At 42.4% G+C, this 21,345-nt stretch overlaps 1 protein-coding gene across 1 annotated transcript in view; it reads left to right on the top strand.

The window, feature by feature from the left end:
• Nucleotides 1-21,345, top strand: part of LOC143817897 (twisted gastrulation protein homolog 1-A-like) — a 32,238-nt gene that overhangs the window by 1,117 nt on the left and 9,776 nt on the right. The window contains exons 2-4 of the mRNA XM_077299367.1: nucleotides 5,066-5,185; nucleotides 14,975-15,074; nucleotides 15,586-15,795. Of these exons, the coding sequence (XP_077155482.1) occupies nucleotides 5,066-5,185; nucleotides 14,975-15,074; nucleotides 15,586-15,795 (430 nt within the window). The remainder of the gene's footprint in view (nucleotides 1-5,065; nucleotides 5,186-14,974; nucleotides 15,075-15,585; nucleotides 15,796-21,345) is intronic.

Genomic DNA, 21,345 nt, shown 5'->3' on the forward strand with positions numbered 1-21,345 from the left:
TGAAAACCATTACCTTGTAATGTATGCCTAAGGGTACATACCCATATGCGAGAAAAAAAACGTTCCGATATCATGACTGAAAAAACGGACGAGTGACATGCGAGTCTCATGTGAGTGTCATACGAGTTCAATGCTCTCAGCTGCCCCAGAAAAGGCGCATCTCTAAGATGCACCAATTCTAGCACTTAGCCTCGCTCTTCCCACTTGCCCTGTAGTGGTGGCAAGTGGGGCAATAGTTGGGGGGGTTGATGTCACCGTCAGGTGACACCAAGCCCCGAGGTTAGTAATGGAAAGGTGTCAATAAGGCGCCTCTATTACTAACCCCATAGTCAAATTGTAAAGAAAACAGACACCCAGTAAATAATCCTTTAATTGAAATAAAGACACAAACTCCTTTAATATTCTTAATTAAACCATACTTACGACCTCACCTAATTTCTGCGAAGCCCTCAATCTCCTGTAATAAAAGTAAAATAACAAACCAACAATATACCCATATCTGTCCGTCGTTGTGTCCCACGCAGTAATCCATATCTGGGGGATATATAGTTTTCAACCTGGATGGTGCCAAGATGAGACCGTCCTGGCTGAAAAACCACTGGTGAATGAGATGCTGCGAGCGCCGCTTCAGTGACTAGCTGTGACATCACTGAGGCTGCCCTCCTTGCCGGCCTGAACTGCAGTGAACTCTGGACTGTGGGAAAATGCACTGGCATTTTCCCATGGTCCAGAGGTCACCGCAGTGCAGGCTGTTAGGGAGCGCAGCTTCAGTGTTGCCCTTAATCACTCCATACAGTATGAAAATCACCACAGCCCCCCACATAATGTAATGTACCCCATAGACTTCCACACAGTATAATGTCCACCACATCCCCCATACACTATGAAGACCCCCCACATACCCCTATAAAGTATGATGGTCCCCAAAAAGTCCTCTATATAGTAAAATGGTCCCACCAACAGCCCCCCATCTAGTATGATGCTCCACCCAACAACACCCTTTATATTATGATGGTCCACCCCACAACCCCTCATATAGTATGATGTCCTCCCAAACAACACCCTACATAGTATGGTGGTCCACCCCACAGCCCCCCATATAGTATGATGGTCACCAAACAGACCCCTATATAGTATGATGGTCCACTCCACAGTCGACCATATAGTATGATGATCCCCAAACAGCATGCTGGTCCCCCACAGACCCCCATAAATTTAAAAAAAGTCCTTATACTCACCTAATCCAGACTCCTTCCACAGCATCTGTCTCCTCTTATATCTGGTCTCTCAATGGATGCTGGCAGCACAATGCAGTGATGTCATTGCACCGCCGACATCACCTGCGTGCGCCGGCCTCTGGTAGGCCCCCAGCAGAAGAGATGCTCACAACCTGCCTGCGTGAGGAGCCTGCAGCTCTGTGCTCCTTCACAACTGTTAATAGTATCGGCATCCTGAGGACGCTGATACTATTAATAGCACAGCAGACAAGTTGGCCCATTTAAGTTGCAGTTTCTGAGATTGGCAAAGCTAATCATAGCGATTGATGGATTTTATGACTGCACTTGTGGATACCTTAACATTTCTAGCAATTTTCCAGATTGACTGACCATGCCTTAAGGTTATGATGGATAATTTCTCTTTACTTAATTGAGTGGCTCTTGCTATATTCTGGCTTAGAACAGTTGTGGAATAGGTATCAAAGTTGCACCGAACTATGTACCAACACTGCCTCGGAAATACACACCTGATAGCCGCATTCCTCAGTACTTGCTTCTTTGCAACTACTGGACCATAAAGACCTGCTTCTTGCCGTTTCCTTTGGAGAGTTGAAGATGAGATAACTTGATATTTGTGTATAGTTTATGAGAGTCCTTATCTCAGGTGCTGTTAATTTGCAGTTTCTGAGGTTGATAACTCCGATGAACATATCCTCTGCAGCAGAGGTATTCTTTTCCTGCAGTGGTCCTCATGAGAGCCAGTTTCATAATAGTGATCGATGGTTTTCATGACTACAAGATTCTAAGGGGTATCGTTTCTCCTTATGGAGAGTGACATCCCATCTCTGGCTTGTCAAGGTAAGGAGGCTTATTTGCCGTACAATGCTCCTCTGGGAAATTAAATATGCAAATTGCCTCTTCTGAGAAAAAGAGGACTTAACTCTATAGCGCCACCTGTTGGAAGTGGTGGCGCTATAGAGTTAAGTCCTCTTTCTCAGAAGAGGCAATTTGCATACAAGATTCTAGACATTTTCCAGATTGACAGACCTTCATTTCCTAAAGTAAAGATGGACTGTCATTTCTCTTAGTTGAGTGACTCCTTCCATATTTTGGCTTACGACAGCTGTGGAATATGGCTCAGCAATGTATGGAAAAACACAACCATTTTCTGAAGGCCTGTAATTTCACAAATGTACTCTTGACATTGCCATACCTGTTCACTGAAAGTTATTCCAGGTGTTTATCTCCAAAACACTCCATGGCTCAGCACCACCCTACATCTCCTCTCTGGTCTCAGTCTACCACCCTACCTGTGCCCTCCGCTCCGCTAATGACCTCAGGTTAGCATCCTCAATAATCAGAACTTCCCACTCCCGTCTCCAGGACTTTACACGTGCTGCGCCGATTCTTTGGAATGCACTACCCAGGTTAATACGATTAATCCCCAATCCCCACAGTTTTAAGCGTGCCCTAAAAACTCATCTGTTCAGACTGGCCTACCGCCTCAATGCATTAACCTAACTATCCCTGTGTGGCCCATTAAAAAAAAAAAAAAAAAACATAATCAGGTTCCTCTCATCATGTTCTCATACACTTTATGCAGTTAATAACACTCTATGTCTGTACTGCTACATACTTAGGCAGTTAACTGGTTCATGCAGCTTTACATGAACACCCGATCCTTACACTATGGCTGGTCCAAATAACTAAAGCAATTGTTACCATCCACCTCTCGTGTCTCCCCTTTTCCTCATAGTTTGTAAGCTTGCGAGCAAGGCCCTCATTCCTCCTGGTATCTGTTTTGAACTGTGATTTCTGTTATGCTGTAATGTCTATTGTCTGTACAAGTCCCCTCTATAATTTGTAATCCAGGGATTTCTCAAGGAGGGTACTTTGAAAAATGTAAGATATTATATATATTCTGGCAAAATTGCTATGTTTTTCTTTACTCCTTGTTTCCATACATGTTTCCTTTGTTGCCTTTAGTTTAAATCTACAATGTGCACATTCCAATAAGAACAAGGAAAACCATTGCAGGAACAACTGTGTCCAAACTTTTGACCTGTAGTTTAAGTAACGAAGTAATACCTGCATAAATATCCGCACAATGTGCGCATCTACCTCCAATTAGCATACTTTTAAGCTATTGCATAAGGATACATGTTGTGGCTCCAAGTAAAATGAATAGTATATACACTGCTCAAAAAATATAGGGAACATTAAAATCCCACATCCTAGATATCACTGAATGAAATTTTCCAGTTGTAAATCTTTATTCCTTACATAGTGGAATGTGTTGAGAACAATAAAACCTAAAAATGATCAACGTAAATCACAACTAATATCCCACGGAGGTCTGGAGTTGGAATGATGCTCAAAATCAAAGTGGAAAATGAAGTTACAAGCTGAACCAACTTCAGTGGAAATGCCTCAAGACAAGGAAATGATGCTCAGTAATATGTGTGGCCTCCACGTGCCTGTATGACCTCTCTACAACGCATGGGCTTGCTCCTGATGAGGCGGCAGATGGTCTCCTTAGGGATCTCCTACCAGACCTGGACTAAAGCATCTGCCAACTCCTGGACAGTCTGTGGTGCAACATGATGTTGATGGATGGTGCGAGACATGATGTCCCAGATGTGTTCAATCAGATTCAGGTCTGGGGAACGGGCGGGCCAGTCCATAGCTTCAATGCCTTCATCTTGCAGGAACTGCTGACATACTCCAGCCACATGAGGTCTGGGATTGTCTTGCATTTGGAAGAACCCAGGGACAACCGCACCAGCACATGGTCTCACAAGGGGTCTGAGGATCTCATCTCGGTACCTAATGGCAGTCAGGCTACCTCTGGCGAGCACATGGAGGGCTGTGCGGCCCTCCAAAGAAATGCCACCCCACACCATTACTGACCCCCTGCCAAACCGGTCAAGCTGAAGGATGTTGCAAGGTTAGGGAGCAGATCGCTCTCCACGGCGTCTCCAGATTCTGTCACGTGTGCTCAGTGTGAACCTGCTTTCATATGTGAAGAGCACAGGGTGCCAGTGGCGAATTTGCCAATCCTGGTGTTTTGTGGCAAATGCCAAGCGTCCTGCACGGTGTTGGGCTGTGAGCCCAACCCCCATCTGTGGATGTCAGGCAATCAGACCATCCTCATGGAGTTGGTTTCTAACCATTTGTGCAGACACATGGACATTTGTGGCCTGCTGGAGGTCATTTTCCAGGGCTCTGGCAGTGCTTCTCCTGTTCCTCCTTGCACAAAGTCTGAGGAAGCGGTCCTGCTGCTGGGTTGTTGCCCTCCTATGGCCCCCTCCATGTCTCCTGGTGTACTGGTGTGTCTCCTGGTAGCGCCTCCAGCCTCTGGACACTACGCTGACAGACACAGAAAACCTTGCCACAGCTCGCATTGATGTGCCATCCTGGATGAGCTGCACTACATGAGCCACTTGTGTGGGTTGTAGAGTCCTTCTCATGCTACCACGAGTGTGAAAGTACAACCAACATTCAAAGTGACCAAAACATCAACCAGAAAGCATTGGTACTGAGATGTGGTCTGTGGTCCCCACCTGCACACTCCTTTATTGAGTGTGTCTTGATAATTGCCAATAATTTCCATGTGTTGTCTATTCCATTTGCACAACAGCATGTGAAATTGATTGTCAAACAGTGTTGTTTCCTAAGTGGACAGTTTGATTTCACAGAAGTTTGATTTACTTGAAGTTATATTCTGTTGTTTATGTGTTCCCTTTAGTTTTTTTGAGCAGTGTATAATGTAGTTATAGTTAGTGTATGAGGGTATGGTTACACATTGCTGGAGTTATGCTGGTCATGATGTGTTTTATTTTGGGCAGGTTAAATCATGGCATCTGACAGGGCTCGTATTGGCCATAACGTACTGCACTCTGATCCCATCAGTAGCTGGTTGCAACAAAGCTCTATGTGCAAGTGATGTCAGCAAATGTCTCTTGCAGGTAAGATACTAGGTGGGAGGGATGAACAGCTGGTTGTGTTTTCCTGTGAAACCTTGAATATTCTAGTTTTGTATTTGCGCACTTTTGATAGGTCACTAGTTTCCAATATTAATATTCTATTGCATCCAAGTCATTATTAGGCCAATTTTACAAGTGCATAATAAGCACATCACTGCATCCATGTTATGTCCACAAATGCTGACTTGATTAGTACAGAATATGAGCACAGAAATGTACATATAGCATGCTTGTGTTAAATTGGTCTTATAATAATTAACAATATATATATATGGATATATAGTATACGGATAAAATTATTAGAACACCTACACATTACACCATACAGCAGTAACGATATCTAGTGATGAGCGACCATGCTCAGATAAAGTGTTATCCAAGCATGCTCGAGTGCTAATAGAGTATCTAGCATGCTCTAATACTATGTTTGAGTCCCCGTGGCTGTCTGTCTCGGGGCTGTTCGACAGTGGCAACACATGCAGGGATTGCCTAACAAACAGGTAATCCCTGTATGTGTTGCAGCTGTCGAACAGCCATGAGACGTGCAGCCGTGGGGACTCAAACATACTCAAAGATACTCTATTAGCACTTGAGCATGCTTGGATAACACCTTATTTGAGCACACTCGCCCGTTCCATACTAAATCCATAGGCAATAATATGGTGTTATTCTCCCTTTGCAGCTAAAACAGTTCTCACTCTTTGGGGAAAGCTTTCCTCAAGGTTTAAGAGTGTGTCTGTTGGAATTTTTCCAGAAGATCATTTGTGAGGTCAAACACTGATGTTGGACAAAAGGACCTGGCTCACAAACTCCATTGTAGTTCATACCAAAAGTGTTCGATGGGTTGAGATAGATGCTGAACAATCAAATTGTCACAGGGTTACCACAACAGTGTGGAGCCAGAAGACCGCAGCGTCTGATTGCTTCTAGCTTCTACTCCTGCACTGCAAAGAAGCACTTCACCTTCTTTTTAAACAGTGTAAATTTATTTTGGCTGTACAGGGATTAATCGTCCATATTTGAGTGCTCTGGGAGCTAAGGCTCTCAGCTGAGCATGGTTAGCCACTCCTATCCCCTATATAATCTGGGTCCTGACTGACACACATAGTCAGAGCAAGCTTTTGCTACATGGCTGGGAGGATAGTTGTTTGGTGGTTATATGAGAAGGCATTTGGTGGGTTTATCTGTGACTGTTGCTTGGTTTAGTAAGTGTGATAATTCCCTTTCCTACTTTGGTTTTACACCATTCTTCACTCCCTGGTGCATTCTTCTGTTATATGTGAGTGAATATTTGTATACCTTGTTACCTTGTTCGTCTGGTTGTTGTACTACGGTGCACAACTACTCCCCTCTTCCCTGGGTGGGGGAAGAGTACAGATGGAGGGCATATTCAGGAGATAAGGCAAGGTACGTGGCCCGGCATCTTCACCTTCAGAAGTATCCCGGAGAACAGAGCGAGCTAGGAGTCATGACACAAGTTCTTTCACACACAACTAATCCAACCATACCTCTATGGACCTTACCATCATATAATAGTCAGACCACATATTACCACCATATAGTGACTGAATAATACCACATACAGGGAGAAATACAGCCACACCATAGTCGGACCACATATTACCACCACATAGTGAACGAATAATACAACCTACAAGGGACAAATACCATCACACAATGGTTGGACCATATATTACCACCACATAGTGACCGAATAATACAGCATACAGGGACAAATGCCGCTACACTATGACCAGACCACATATTACCACCACATAGTGACCGAATAATACCACATTCAAGGAACAAATACCACCACACCATGACTAGACCACATATTACCACCACTTAGTGACTGAATACTAGAATACTGATCATTAATGAAAAAACACAAAACTTATATTACCATAAATGCCATTAAGAACAAGAGCTCAGTACATAGTATACACTGAAAAGTGCAAGTGTACAGGTAATATAGGGACTCCCCAGTGACATTATACACAGGAGCTCTGTACATAGTGTATAGTATATAGTGTCAGTGTACAGGTAATACACTGATTTACTTGTGACGTCTCTAGTTGAAGATATTCATCTTCGCTTTGCTTCTTCATCCAGCGCAGACCGCCATCACTTCTTCCAGCCAGGACAGAAAATAACACAGTTATCAAGAGCACATTCCCCAATTTTTCCCCACTTTCTACACTACGCCAGTAAGAAAAAAAGCGAAAGTGTCACAATGCACAGTAACCGGACCCCCCAAACAGAAAACAGTATCCTCAAAAATAAAATATATCACAGCAGTAATAATATCCCTTAATTAGCCCCTACAGTAATAATGTCCATGGTACTGGCACCTTCCTGTAATAACGTCCCCCATCCTGACCCCCATGTGTCTCCATATATGTCATCCTATCCTGGCCCCATATATGTCCTCCCATTCTGCGCCCTCACCATCTGTCTCTTTGGTGAGACAGATGGGGAGGGGGCAAGCTGGTTCTGCAGGGCACTAGACTGAAACTGAACCGTTGTCCATGTGAAGTCATAAAAATAAAAACAGATTGTGGGACTTCCGGGGGCGGAGCCATCTAAGATGGCCGCGTTTTAGCAGTGCTCCCTGATAGCGTGAGACTTAATCTGAAGCCATCCTTGCTCTCAGCCTATATCTGCGGGCAGATTATAGGGGATACGATCCCCCTTGAGAAGGGGATCACAGGGATAGGCATATTTTCAAGCCCGGGAGTCCCTGCCGTTCACTGTCCTCTCCAGAGGAGGAGACCTAACCTGTGGTCTGAAGGGAGACCACGAGGCGCCAAGCCAAACTGCAGATATCCTGACCGCACCGCTGTGAGGGCTAGGAGATACCTGGCCGGAGGACAGAATTCGGGTCCCTGTAAAGCTCCTGCTCAGGCTACGGCTGGAGGGCGACGAAGAGAGCTGTGGAGAGGCGGCGCTGCATTAGAGTGACGATCGGGAGTTGGAAGACGCGCGGAGGCTGCTCCTGTTTGTTATACTTACTGGTCGGGTCCGGTCAGCCCTGACAGAATTTTGTGGAGCGGTGCACCTGACGGACGAGCTGGCGGAGGGAGACCCGGTTTGGTCTGGCGGCTTCAGAGCATTGCAGTTGCGGTGTGGGGCCACCTTCCCGCCATACTAGGCCTGGATTGGATCTGGTCTGCCGGCCCTTTGATTTGGCAGCTAATATCAACGGAGTGGAGGTGGCTGCTGGGGCGAAGGTGAGCGGAGCTGTCTGGTGTGTCGGGCAAGATATTGTAGCCCCAGCGATTGAATAATCCTCTGGGTTTACTGGGCCCTTGCTGATTATAGGCGGGAAGGCCCTCAGACCTCACTGTTGTGACTGAGACATTGGCGCAGTGTGAAGTGCAATCCTTTGGGATCTCCCCTGGTGAGAAGACAAGGACTTCCTTGATATTTGGAAGCACAGGCAGAGTCAATTCTTTTTTGATTATATTTACTCATTTATTTTTTATTTTTCTTTATTTTTCTCCTCAAATTTATCTGGTTATTTTCCTTCCCTCATAATTTCTTTTTTTTTTTGGTGACTCAGTGGAACGGGTCTCTGGGGGAAGAGAGAGAAAGGAACAAACTTTGTATACCCTGTTATATAGAAGTTTAGGAGGAATAGCAGGAGGTTTTTGTCAGTTAATTCATAATTAACTTTGCTTTTCTCTCCTCCTTTTTTCTTTGGACATTGCATGGAGTCACATTCTTGAGATTTCTAATCAAATAACGCCACCTAGTGGTGCAAAAAAGTTCTGGTTATTATTTTGCACAAAATTATTGTACCTAATGTTTATTTTTCCTTCTTCTTTTGGTTATAACGTATGTACTTATTAATATTTGCTACTTTGCTCATAGTCACTCTTTATATGCCATTTTATCATCTGCATAATTGTCATTCTTAATGTAGTCTCTTATGTTCACGGATCTTGGATCTTAATCTCACAAGTCTGGGTGATAGTGAGGGTGGAGAATAGTGGGTCCAAAATTAAAGTTTACTACTGAGGCCCTGGGTGGAGGGGAGGCCTTTATGTTATCACGCCATGGAAAAATATTTGGAAAAAACTCAGGCTTCCTCACAGAAAGGGACCACATCTAGACGCACTAAACATAAGAATAAAAGTAGGACAGAGGGTGGATCTTCAGCTGGGGGGTCTTTGGATCGGATGTGGCCAGGTGAGGGGTCGCAGGACTCCTCTGACTCACAGCTCTCTCATGAACCTCACACTGCTACGGCTCAAGCAGTATCAAAAATTCTTCTCCCATATTTTGACAAAAAATTTGAAACTTGGAATAAGGCCCTAGAGGCAACAGTGACTGCTGTGTCGGCAAATACATCTCGGATTACTGAAGCTGAACAGCGGATTAGTGATATGGAAGACACTGCAGTGAATACCCAAACTACGGTGGAGGCACAAAAGATTCTCATTGGTTCTTTACTAGATAAGGTGGAGGACCTGGAGAATCGCAGTAGGAGATCTAACCTCAGGTTTATAGGTATTCCTGAGAGTTGCAAGGGTGCGGATCTTATTCGGTTCTTAACGGTTGATCTGATGGAGGCCCTCCGGCTGGAGCCTGGTTCTTCTAGACAAATTGAAAGGGCACATCGGGTGGGACCAGAGAGGAGAGAGTCTGGTGCGAGACCTCGCCCGGTTATTACTAAATACTTCCATTATCACGACAAGGAGAAAGTTCTGGCAGCAGCCAGAAATCTTAGAGATGTCACTATCCAAGGGACAAAGATCCTGGTGTTTCAGGATTTCTCAGCGGCTGTTTCCCGGCGTAGAAAGGAGTTCGGCCCGGTTTGTCGGTTCCTTATTGATCAAGGGGTTCGTTTTGCTCTGGCTTATCCGGCTAGGCTCCGAGTAACACTGGGTACGGAGACAAAGTTGTTTGATGACCCTAAGATTGCTTTAGATCAGTTGAGAAGAGACCTTGTTCCCCCAGACACTTGAAAACACATTTTAACATCTAGGGTGAAACTAGATATGAAACTAATAGATCCTTCTTTAACTAAGTTAAAATGACATGGAATATGAGATATATAGCGATATTGACTATACTGTGGTTAAAATTAATTTTATATGAAAAGAAGAAACTGGTTGTTGTATTTTTGTATAAGTGTATTGTCGCTAATGATGTCACACACCTATTTACTTCAGAGGGTTGCGGAGCAGCTGGGACTCCGAGACCCTGTGCGCTTTTATTCTTTGAAAAGGCTCTGCCTCTATGTCACTTCTTTCCACCATGATGACAACTTCGTATGTGCCTGACCGAAAAGAGACAGGTAATCCTTTAAAAATCTTATCTTGGAATGTTGCGGGTCTCAACTCGCCGGTTAAACGGCGTCGTGTACTCCAGGCACTCAAACGTGCTAAGCCTGATGTCATGTTTCTACAAGAAACTCATTGGTCACATAAGGATATACTACACTTGAAAGATAACTGGTTGGGCCAGACTTATGCTACCACATACTCTTCAAAAAAGCGGGGAGTGGCCATAGTCTTTGCTAAACATTTGCGTGTGACTCCGGGGGATGTGGTGACTGACCCTCAGAGTAGGTTCCTTCTCATGAAAGTGACTATTGAAGATACCCCTTACTCGTTGTTAAACATTTATGCCCCTAATGTTGATAATGCCTCCTTCTTTGCATACGTCTCTCAGATGATTTTAACAATGGATTTGCCTAACTTGGTGGTTGGGGGTGACTTTAATGCAGTGCTAGATCCGCAATTAGATAGGTCTGTGGTCTTGCCCACTCCCTACTCCGGATCGGGACCTGGTTTGACTAACCTTATGCGTGACACTCCGGTGGTAGATATATGGCGAGTATTACATCCGACGGAAAGAGACTACACTTGCATTTCCAAGGCACATAAGTCCCTCTCACGTATAGACATGTTTCTAGTAGGTGAGTCTCTTTTGTCGGGGGTGATGGAAGCAGCTATAGGGGATGCGGGGATTTCTGACCATACTCCTATCACTTTACTCCTTCGCTGTGGTCGTGACCCGCGTCAGCCAGGCTCATGGAGATTCCCAGCCTACTTGTCTAAAAGTAGAGAGTTTGAGACATTCCTTAAACAAGAGTGGGGTAATTTTGTGGATGATAACATACAGCATTGGGATGACTCTGTACTTATGTGGGAGACGGGTAAGGCAGTTATGAGGGGGAGAATTATTGCTTATGTGGCAGGGAAAAAGCGCAAAGCGGGACAGGAGACGAGAGACCTCCAGAGATTGGCCATATTGGCCTATAGACAGTACCTGGGCTCTAATGCTCCAGAGGATTGGTCTCTTTGGCAGGATGCTTTATCGTTGTTAAATGCGCATTTGACTAAAATAGCCCAACAGAAAGTAGACTTTAACAGGCAACATTTCTTTAGATGGGGTAATAAAATAGGAACCCTGCTGGCTAGGTTGGCAAATCCGAAAGGTCCCAGACATAAAATTTCGCTTTTGGTTGATCCCATATCAGGTTCTCACTTGACTGATAGCAAAGACATAATACAGGCGGTTCATGCTCATTACACGGCTCTCTACTCTACACGGGGAGGGGACATTTCTTCTATATCACACTCTCTAAATTCCATGCAATTACCAATGTTGACAGGGTCTCAGCGTGCAACTCTGGAGACGCCTGTCACACTAATGGAAATAAGCTCTGCTATTAAAGCATTGGCAAATTTTAAGTCACCAGGACCGGATGGTTTACCTGCGGAATATTACAAATTGCTCTCTCCTGATATAGTTCCTCTTCTCAAGGACCTATTTAATCATTATTTAAATGGGGGTGCTTCTCCAACCTCTTTTAATTCTGCATTGACTTCCCTCATTTTGAAGCCAGGAAAGAACCCAACGCAGATAACATCATATAGACCTATATCCTTGTTAAACCTGGACTATAAATTGTTGACAAAGATTATGGCTAATAGAATTCAGGTGTTTCTCACTGAGATTCTGTCACCCAACCAGTATGGCTTCACCCGAAACAGACACTCGACTATTGCTGTGCGCACGGCAATTGCGGCCACCATAGTTTCAGCTAGATATAAGAACACTTCCAATATCTTGCTGAGTCTGGACGCAGAGGCTGCGTTTGATAGTGTAGAGTGGCATTGGATACATGCGGTGTTAGAAAAGCAGGGATTTGGAGAGAGATTTGCGGCATTGATTAGGTTATTATATAATTCACCTATGTCTAAAATTATAGTCAATCAACATTTAACAGAGGGGGTGGAGCTAACTAGAGGCACTCGTCAGGGCTGCCCACTTTCCCCTATTTTATTTAACCTTGCCCTTGATCCCCTTATACGTGCGGTGGAATCCTTGCCTCTGTTTCAAGGGATACGGGTTGGGAGACTGAGTTTGAAGCTTACGGCATTTGCTGATGACATTTTGTTATACATTGCTAATCCAGAGGAGGCCCTTCCTGAGATTATGGCCCTTATAAATAAATTGGGGTCTATGTCTGGGTATTTGATTAATCCAACCAAATCTAAGGCACTCAATTTACGTGCTGGGCGCAATCCACCATGGGCAGGGTTATACACCTTTGAATGGTGTAGGGAAGCTTTGCCTTACTTGGGGGTGCTCATAACTAGGAACCCTCATGATCTTCAGAGAAGTAACCTCGCTCCTCTTATCCAAAAAATTAAAAGGGAACTAGAGGGTTGGCAGCATTTAACGCTTTCATACTTAGGTCGGGCATATTTGTTAAAAATGGTTGTTTTCCCGCAGATTCTATATTTTATACAGTCTCTTCCAATATTGCTTTCCTCTAGTGAACTGAGGCTAATAAATGGTATGTTTCGCACTTTCATCTGGGGGAAGAAGCATCATGCTATTAGTTTGGCTGTTTTGGAACAGCGCATATCGAATGGAGGCATTAATTTTCCAAATTTGGAGAATTACAATTTAGCGGCGCTGCTTCGTTATCTGAAAGACTGGATCCAAGATACTTCCATATACACTAACACTCAATTAGACCAGAATTTGATACCTCACACTAATTTGTTATATCTCCTACATACACACAAGGAGTTGTTACCCTCATCAGTGTTGGATAATCCTTTGATAATGGTGATGTGGTCGATATGGCATAGGCTACGCCACAAATTTTTACTTAATGCACATTCCTCTCTTTTCTTACCATTATTTGGGAATCGAGACGTGGGGTTGAGATGTGGGGTTGAGAACTGGAGCACTAGGTTTAGGGCGGTGTCAGTGGGCTCCATAATGGATTCCTCGTCACGTAGACCATACTCTTGGACATATACTCGGCGATGCCTTCCTATGACAATGGGGTGTCTTGCGAATTGTGCAATTTTGGAGGATTATGCTACAGGGGTAGGAGAAAGGCTTTCGGAGCTTGATTGGGAGAACCCACTGGACACCATGTTACGAAATGGGTCCTCATTATTTCACTCTACTTCTAGGTTCTATAGCTTGTTGAGAGGGGAGATGGATTATACTAAACGTAAAACAGGCCTTCCAAGATGGCTTACTCGTTTTCCAGATTTGACATTGGATCATATCCTTAGGACAATGTCTTATATATGGAAGGCCTTACCGGCTTCTTCTTATAGAGAAATGTTGCTTAGAGTGTACCATGGCACATATATATCCCCACATCGTTCGTTTCTCATGGGCTTATCCCAAACGGCTAATTGTCTGAAGTGTGAGGCTCCTGGGGCTGATCTTTATCACCAGTTTTGGGGTTGTTCAGTGATTATGGGATTCTGGAGCGAGGTAAAGAATTTTTGTCTAGTCCGTCTCCTAAATTATTTACCTTGCACGCCAGAATGGGCGATATTGGGGATTTGGCCGGGAGAGGGATCAAGAATCACAAGAGGGGCCAAACGTCTGATATCTATAGTTTCCATGGTGGGGAAAAAATGTATCTTACAACAGTGGATAACAGCGGAACCTCCTACGCTGATGATGTTTCTAAATAAATTAAAACTTGTGTTTCGCATGGAATGGATAGAGGCGCAGTTGGGTGAAGATCGTTTGGTGTCCCGCTTTTTTGATACTTGGGAGAGTTTTATTGATATGTTCTCTGAGGAGATAAAAAACCATCTTATGGCTTGCTTTAAACAGTCCTCGTGGTATATTAATAGGTTACTAGCAGGGGATCCTCCGATTTGACATGGAGGGCAGGTTAGGGTGTGACTGAAGCGACAATACACTTAATAATTGTTACCAGTAGGTTAATGTGATTCTATCAATGTAAAGTTATTTGTTTGTTCTTTTATTTTTATTTGGTGTTCCGGAAAAGAAACAAAATAAGTTAAAAATGAAGGCCATTTCTTTTTGAATGTGCAATGCTGTTGTTCCTATTGTTCTCATGGATTCTGAGTATAATGTTACATGTTTCCATTGTATAATGTCCTGGAGATGTTAAATTGTATACTAATGCATTGATTTTTGCATTGCATATGTTGTGAACATGATTATTTTATCCTTCAATAAAAAACTTCTTAAGTAAAACAGATTGTGAAAAAACTACTAACTATAATGTCTGTGTGCTATCAGAAAGCACACGGACATGATAATTGGATAAATTCTCAAGTCCACGTTAGAGTCTGTCTATAGACAATGTCCTGATTGACAATGGGATTCCTGACCCACGCTAACACTCTCATAGGCATATATGAGGCTGTTAGTTTGGATCCGGAGACTTGCAGTCCGTCCGGACATTGCAGCGTTATTTTCGGATAGAGCAGTCTGATCCTTAAAATGGTCTCTCCTCAGGAGCTCTGTCAGTGCAACATGAAAGAAGATGATTGTCCCTGCTGTCAGGATTGCATGCTGTGTCTTGGGAGTCTATGGGACCAGTGCTGCAGCTGTGTGGGTAAGTAGATTGCATCATCATAGTAAGAAAAATCTGCAAACTATATAAGATTATAAGAAGATCTGTGTAGAAACTAGCACTCTATCTTCCATAAAAACTTTTAAATGGAAGACAGTGCAGGCTTCTACATGGATATTCCTATGCTGTTATAGAGCGCTTTGCAGTGCACCAGGACAGGTGAGCTGATTGCATTCTTGTGTCTCTATGAAATGATATAAGATGTACAAATAGAGACTGCTATGGGAAGTGCATTTTACATCCAGAGGAAAACGTCCCATTAGACCACCTTCACACTATCAGTATATGGTCAGTATTTTACCTCAGTATTTGTAAGCCAAAACCAGGAGTGGAACAATCAGAGGAAAAGTATAATAGAAACACGTCACCACTTCTGTATTTATCACCCACTCCTGGTTTTGGCTTACAAACACTGAGGTAAAAAAATCACCAAATACTGAACGTGTGAACGTGGCCTAACAATAATAATCAACATTTTTTTTTTGCTTCTTAGGGCTGTGCAGTGAAAATAAGGTGAATCGTAAGCATGCAGCCCGTAGAAGTTCCTTGGAGGTGCTCCCTGTGCCACTACCTTCTCTATTTCAGTCACTGAGTGAACTACAAGGAGATGCCGCCATGGACTGGGATGTTCACACCCTGCCGGTCACTAAAGAGCTGAGCCAGCAATCTCACCTAGATCACATCCTGCTTGGTGCACACACAGGTACGATGCAGACAAGAGTCTGAGGCTTTTTTTTGCTGAGGTTTTTCAAAATGGATTGTTTTTACCATAACATTCAAAATTGAGGCGAAGGTCCACAGTTTTGACTGCAATATCAGAAAAACTGAAACACTGTGGTTTGGGTGAAATTGCAGCAGAAGCAATGTAATTTACCTTCTTTTCTAATTTCATGTGTTTTGGAAAACCACAGGAAAAAAAAATTCACTGGGGACACAATGTGTGAACATAGCCTAGCGAGTGTTTACTCCATTGAAACTTGTTTACAGCTGTGGCCATTCTGTTTGCTTTTAGGCCAGATTTACAGATTGCAGATTGGTAATTAGCTTTTTTGCTAGCCTAAATTTAGTGAATAAAGGTACTCAGAACTTGAGCATGCTTAGATTTATGCCATTTGTCCTGTCTCAGTGACCACAGTTTGAAATTTGCAATGTGACCACATAAAGGCGGGAGACACACTAGCGTTTTCAAAATCTGTCCGATTTTGTTCCTGAAAAGTCAGATGCGTGTCATGCGTTTTTAATGTACAATGCAATTTTATTACCTAGCATCCAAACGACATCCAATCAATTTACATGCGAATGTGAGCCAATTGCAATGCGAATTTAAAATTAACTTTTACATAGAGTAATTCTCTATGTCATTAACATATAATTTTCTTTGAGATAGAGATAGGGAGTTTAGATAGATATAAATATGTGAGATATATAATGAGTGCTTTGTCTGTGTAGTTTACTGTACATTTTTTTAGTAATAGTATTGTAATAAATTCCTTTCTGAAAAAAAATTTCATGAGATCCCCTGACATTTTATAGTCTGGGAAGGGGGTAATACCCATGGAGCTTCCCATGGGTATTAATATAAGCTCACAGCTGTATACTTAGCCTTTACTGGTTATTAACTCCTTTCCCACCCGAGATGTATCCATACGTGCCTGGGACTTATTGACCTGTGCTGCATGGATACATCTCTGCGATTTTGTGCGTGTGATCGCCGCTGGGTGTCAGTTGATTCTGACAGCTGACCCGGCATTCAGTGCCAGGAATGGTCCCACACCGCTTCCAGCACTTTAACCCCCTAAATGCTGCGATCGAACTTGATCGCAGCATTTCAGGAGCAGGCAGAAGGAAGACAGCCCCTCTACCCTTGGATAGGAGACCTGGGGATCATTGTGTGGTTCCCCGATGTTATCATGATGACATTCCGGGTCACCGGTTAAGCAGCTTTGTCTGTCAGTGCAGCGCTGACAGTTTGCATACCAGAGGGATGCTGCTTCATCCCCATGCTATACAAGTGATCAGCCTGCAAAGAATGAAAGTCCCACAGTGGGACAAAGTAAAAAAAAAGTTAAAAAAAAAGTTTTAAAAAAATTGTAAAAATATATTTTAAAAAAATCAAAATATATATTGTACCCATAGATAAATATTTTTATGGAAAATAAATATAAATAATAAAAGTACACATACTTGGTTTCACCACGTCCAGAACGACCTGACCTATAAAACTTTACCACTAATTAACCCCTTTAGTGAACACCATAAAAAAAAACAAGGCAAAAAACAATGCTTTATCATCATACCGCCAAACAAAACGTGGAAGAAAACACAATCAAAAAGACGAATATAAATAAGCATAGTATCACTGAAAACGTCATCTTGTCCTGCAAAAAAACAAACCATGATACAGCTCCATCAGCAGGAAGATAAAAAAGTTATAGCCCTCAGAATAAACCAATGCAAAAATAACTATTTTTTCTATAATATAGTTTTTATTGTGTAAAAGCACCAAAACATAAAAAAAATATAAATGGGGTATCACTGTAATCGTACTGACACGAAGAATAAAACTCCCTTATCAATTTTACCACACGTGGAATTACATAAAAAAAATAAAAACACAACACAAATTCCACAATTGTTGTTTTTTGTTCATTTTGCCTCCAAAAAAATGGAATAGAAAGCGTTAAAAAACTGTCATGTGTCTAAGAATGGTAACAATAAAAACGTCAACTCGTCCATCAAAAAATAAGCCATAACATGACTTTGTGGGCCAAAATATGGAAAAATTATAGCTCTCAAAATATGGCGATTCAAAAACTACAGCTCTGGCAAAAATTATGAGACCACCACATCAAAACCCTGTCATGGGCAGCCCAATCTCCAGACCTGAACCCCACTTAAAACCTCTGGAATGTAATCAAGAGGATGATGGATAGTCACAAGCCATCAAACAAAGAAGAACTGCTTACATTTTACTCCAGGAGTAGTGTGAAAGACTGGTGGAAAGCATGCCAAGACGCATGAAAGCTGTGATTAAAAATCATGGTTATTCCACAAAATATTGATTTCTGAACTATTTCTGAGTTAAAACATTAGTATTGTTGTTTGTAAATGATTATAAACTTGTTTCTTTGCATTAATAATTTGCATTAATTAAACAGGTCTGAAAGCACTGTTTGTTTGTTTTTTTATTTTGACCATTTTTCTTTGTCAGAAAGAAAATACTAAATGTATTGCTTGGAAATTCGGAGACATGTTGTCAGAAGTTTATAGAGTAAAAGAACAATTTAAATTCTACTCAAAAATATACGTATAAAGAGAAAAATCAGACAAACTGAACATTTTGCAGTGGTCTCTTAATTGTTGCCAGAGCTGTAGTTTCTGCAATAAAAAGCGTTTTTTAGTGTGTGACACTAAACTTCTTCCACGGAGGTCGCGCTGATTTAATTGAGGTGAAAGGAGTTCATTGGATTTGAACTCTGATGACCTATCTGACAGCACCATGAGCGTGAGAATTTACTCACGCTCGCGGTGACGTCAGTAAGGTGAAAGGAGTTCACCCTGAGGTACTGAGCTGAGCAAGCACACATAGCACAGTGTCTTTACTGGATGGAAGGCTGTATAGTGTACATAATGCAACAATGCATCCTCCCATCTTGATGTAGCAGAGCTAGACATATCGTGGGACAAATGGATTATTATCTTCACATTAGGGACAGGTGAGGATGATGTTGCTTTATTTTTTATTATAGGAGATATGGGCTTCAATGGATTGGGCGTAAGGTGAGTTTAAGTGATTTTGGTTAAATAAGAATCAATAAAGGTGTCTGTGTCATTTGTTCAAATAAAGGACTTCATTCTGTGTTATTTTTTTTTACAATTTGACTATAGGGTTAGTAATGGGGGCGTCTTATAGACGCCTCTCCATTACGAATCTCTGGGATTGATGTCACCTGACAATACAAAGGTGATATCAACTCCAATATTATCACCCCACTTGCCATCGCACCAGGGCAAGTGGGAAAAGAGAGACCAAGTACCAGGATTGGCTCATCTTATGGATGCATAATTTCTGGGGTGGCTAAGAGCTGATGCTTTTACTCTGGGAGGGGGCCAATAACCATAGCCCCTTCCTAGACTATTAATATCATCCCACAGCTGTCTGCCTAGCCTTTGCTGGTTATTAATTATAGGGGGACCCTGCGTAATTTTTTTTTTTTTTTTTTGGGGGGGGTCACCCATTTTAATAACTAGTAAAGCCTAAGTATGAGCTGATATTAATAGCCTTGTAAGCTCCATGGGTATTACCCCCTTCCCAGACTAAACATCTGCCCCCAGCTGTCCGCATTCCCTCTGCTGGTTAATAAAATGTCAGGGATCCTACACCATTTTTCTCAGAGACATATTTATTAATTGAACACATGTACAGTAAGCTACACAAGCACTGTACTAATTATATGTGACTGACATCTTTATAGCTATCTATTCTATGTGTATAAATCTATATTATCGAGTCCCACTGTGATTTTACTAGGGCTGCTAAAATGTCAGGTTTTCAAGGACATGGGTGTGTAAAAACTGGATAGCACTCGCATTGTCCGAGTGCTGTGCGAGATATATACTGTATATATATTTTTTTATTTTTTTCCTCGTCGCACCCATTAATTCCATTGGTGAATGTGATCCAATTTTCACATACAATCGCAGCATGCTGCAAATTTTTTTTTTCAGTCCAATTATGATCCGATCTGGAAAAGAGAAAAATTGCAGATGAACACACAATAATAGATTCATATTGGTAGAAATGCAATCCGATTTTTAATTGGATTGCATTTGTCCGATTTAATCACAAGTGGGAGCAAGCCCTTACAGATGAATGTATTAGAACATTGGGGAGAGGGTCAAACTCCCACCTATTTAACATATCCTAATAGGAGGCTATCAATATCAAAGTCCTGGACAACTTCCATAGCTGCGTGACTTCTTCTTGTGGGCGATATTGGAGGGTTTCAGGGTAAGGCTGGGGTCACACTTGGCGTAAGACAATACGCCACGTATTATACGTCCGTACTACGGCTGTAATACGGAGAAATGTTCCCAAAATATTCATCCGTAGTCAGGGTGTTTCAGCGTATTTTGCGCATGGCATCCTCCGTATGTAATCCGTATGGCATCCGTACTGCGAGATTTTCGCGCAGGCTTGCAAAACCGACATCTAATGGATTTATGTTCTCAAATGTTAGGGAAAACATATATACAGAGTATATATATATATATATATATATATATATATATATATATATATATATATGTCATTGAGACACATATATATATATTCTGTATTTAGATTTCATTCAGCGCAATATCTGTGAAAAGCCGGTAATTCAATTGCCGGCTTTTCATTTCTCCTGCACAAACCCGACAGGATATGAGACATGGTTTACATACAGTAAACCATCTCATATCCCCTTTTTTTTTGCATATTCCACACTACTAATGTTAGTAGTGTGTATGTGCAAAATTTCAGCACTGTAGCTGCTGAAATAAAGGGTTAAATGGCGGAAAAAATTGGCGTGGGCTCCCGCGCAATTTTCTCCGCCAGAGTGGTAAAGCCAGTGACTGAGGGCAGATATTAATAGCCAGGAGAGGGTCCATGGTTATTGGCCCCCCCGTGGCTAAAAACATCTGCCCCCAGCCACCCCAGAAAAGGCACATCTGGAAGATGCGCCTATTCTGGCACTTGGCCACTCTCTTCCCACTCCCATGTAGCGGTGGGATATGGGGTAATGAAGGGTTAATGCCACCTTGCTATTGTAAGGTGACATTAAGCCAGATTAATAATGGAGAGGCGTCAATTATGACACCTATCCATTATTAATCCAATTGTTTGAAAGGGTTAAAAAACACACACACATTATTACAAAGTATTTTAATGAAATAAACACAGCGGTTGTTGTAATCATTTATTGTTCTCTCAATCCATTTCCAGGCCCTCGCTTGGCAAAATAATTAACGCACAAGATACATACCTTCTGATGTCAGATCACATCCAACGAAGTAATCCATCTGAAGGGGTTAACTAATATTACAGGCACGAGCTGCGATAAACCACTCGCTCGTGCCTGTAATCCCCGGGTGCTGAAAGGAAAGCTGGATCTATACTTACATTGAGTCGCGGTGATGCGCCCCTGCTGGATGTTCTCATGAACTGCAGGCTGGGAACTTTTTCCCACGCTCCAGGTCATATGAGGACATC

Source organism: Ranitomeya variabilis, chromosome 1, assembly GCF_051348905.1.
Source record: "Ranitomeya variabilis isolate aRanVar5 chromosome 1, aRanVar5.hap1, whole genome shotgun sequence".
NCBI classification, from domain to species: Eukaryota; Metazoa; Chordata; class Amphibia; order Anura; family Dendrobatidae; genus Ranitomeya; species Ranitomeya variabilis.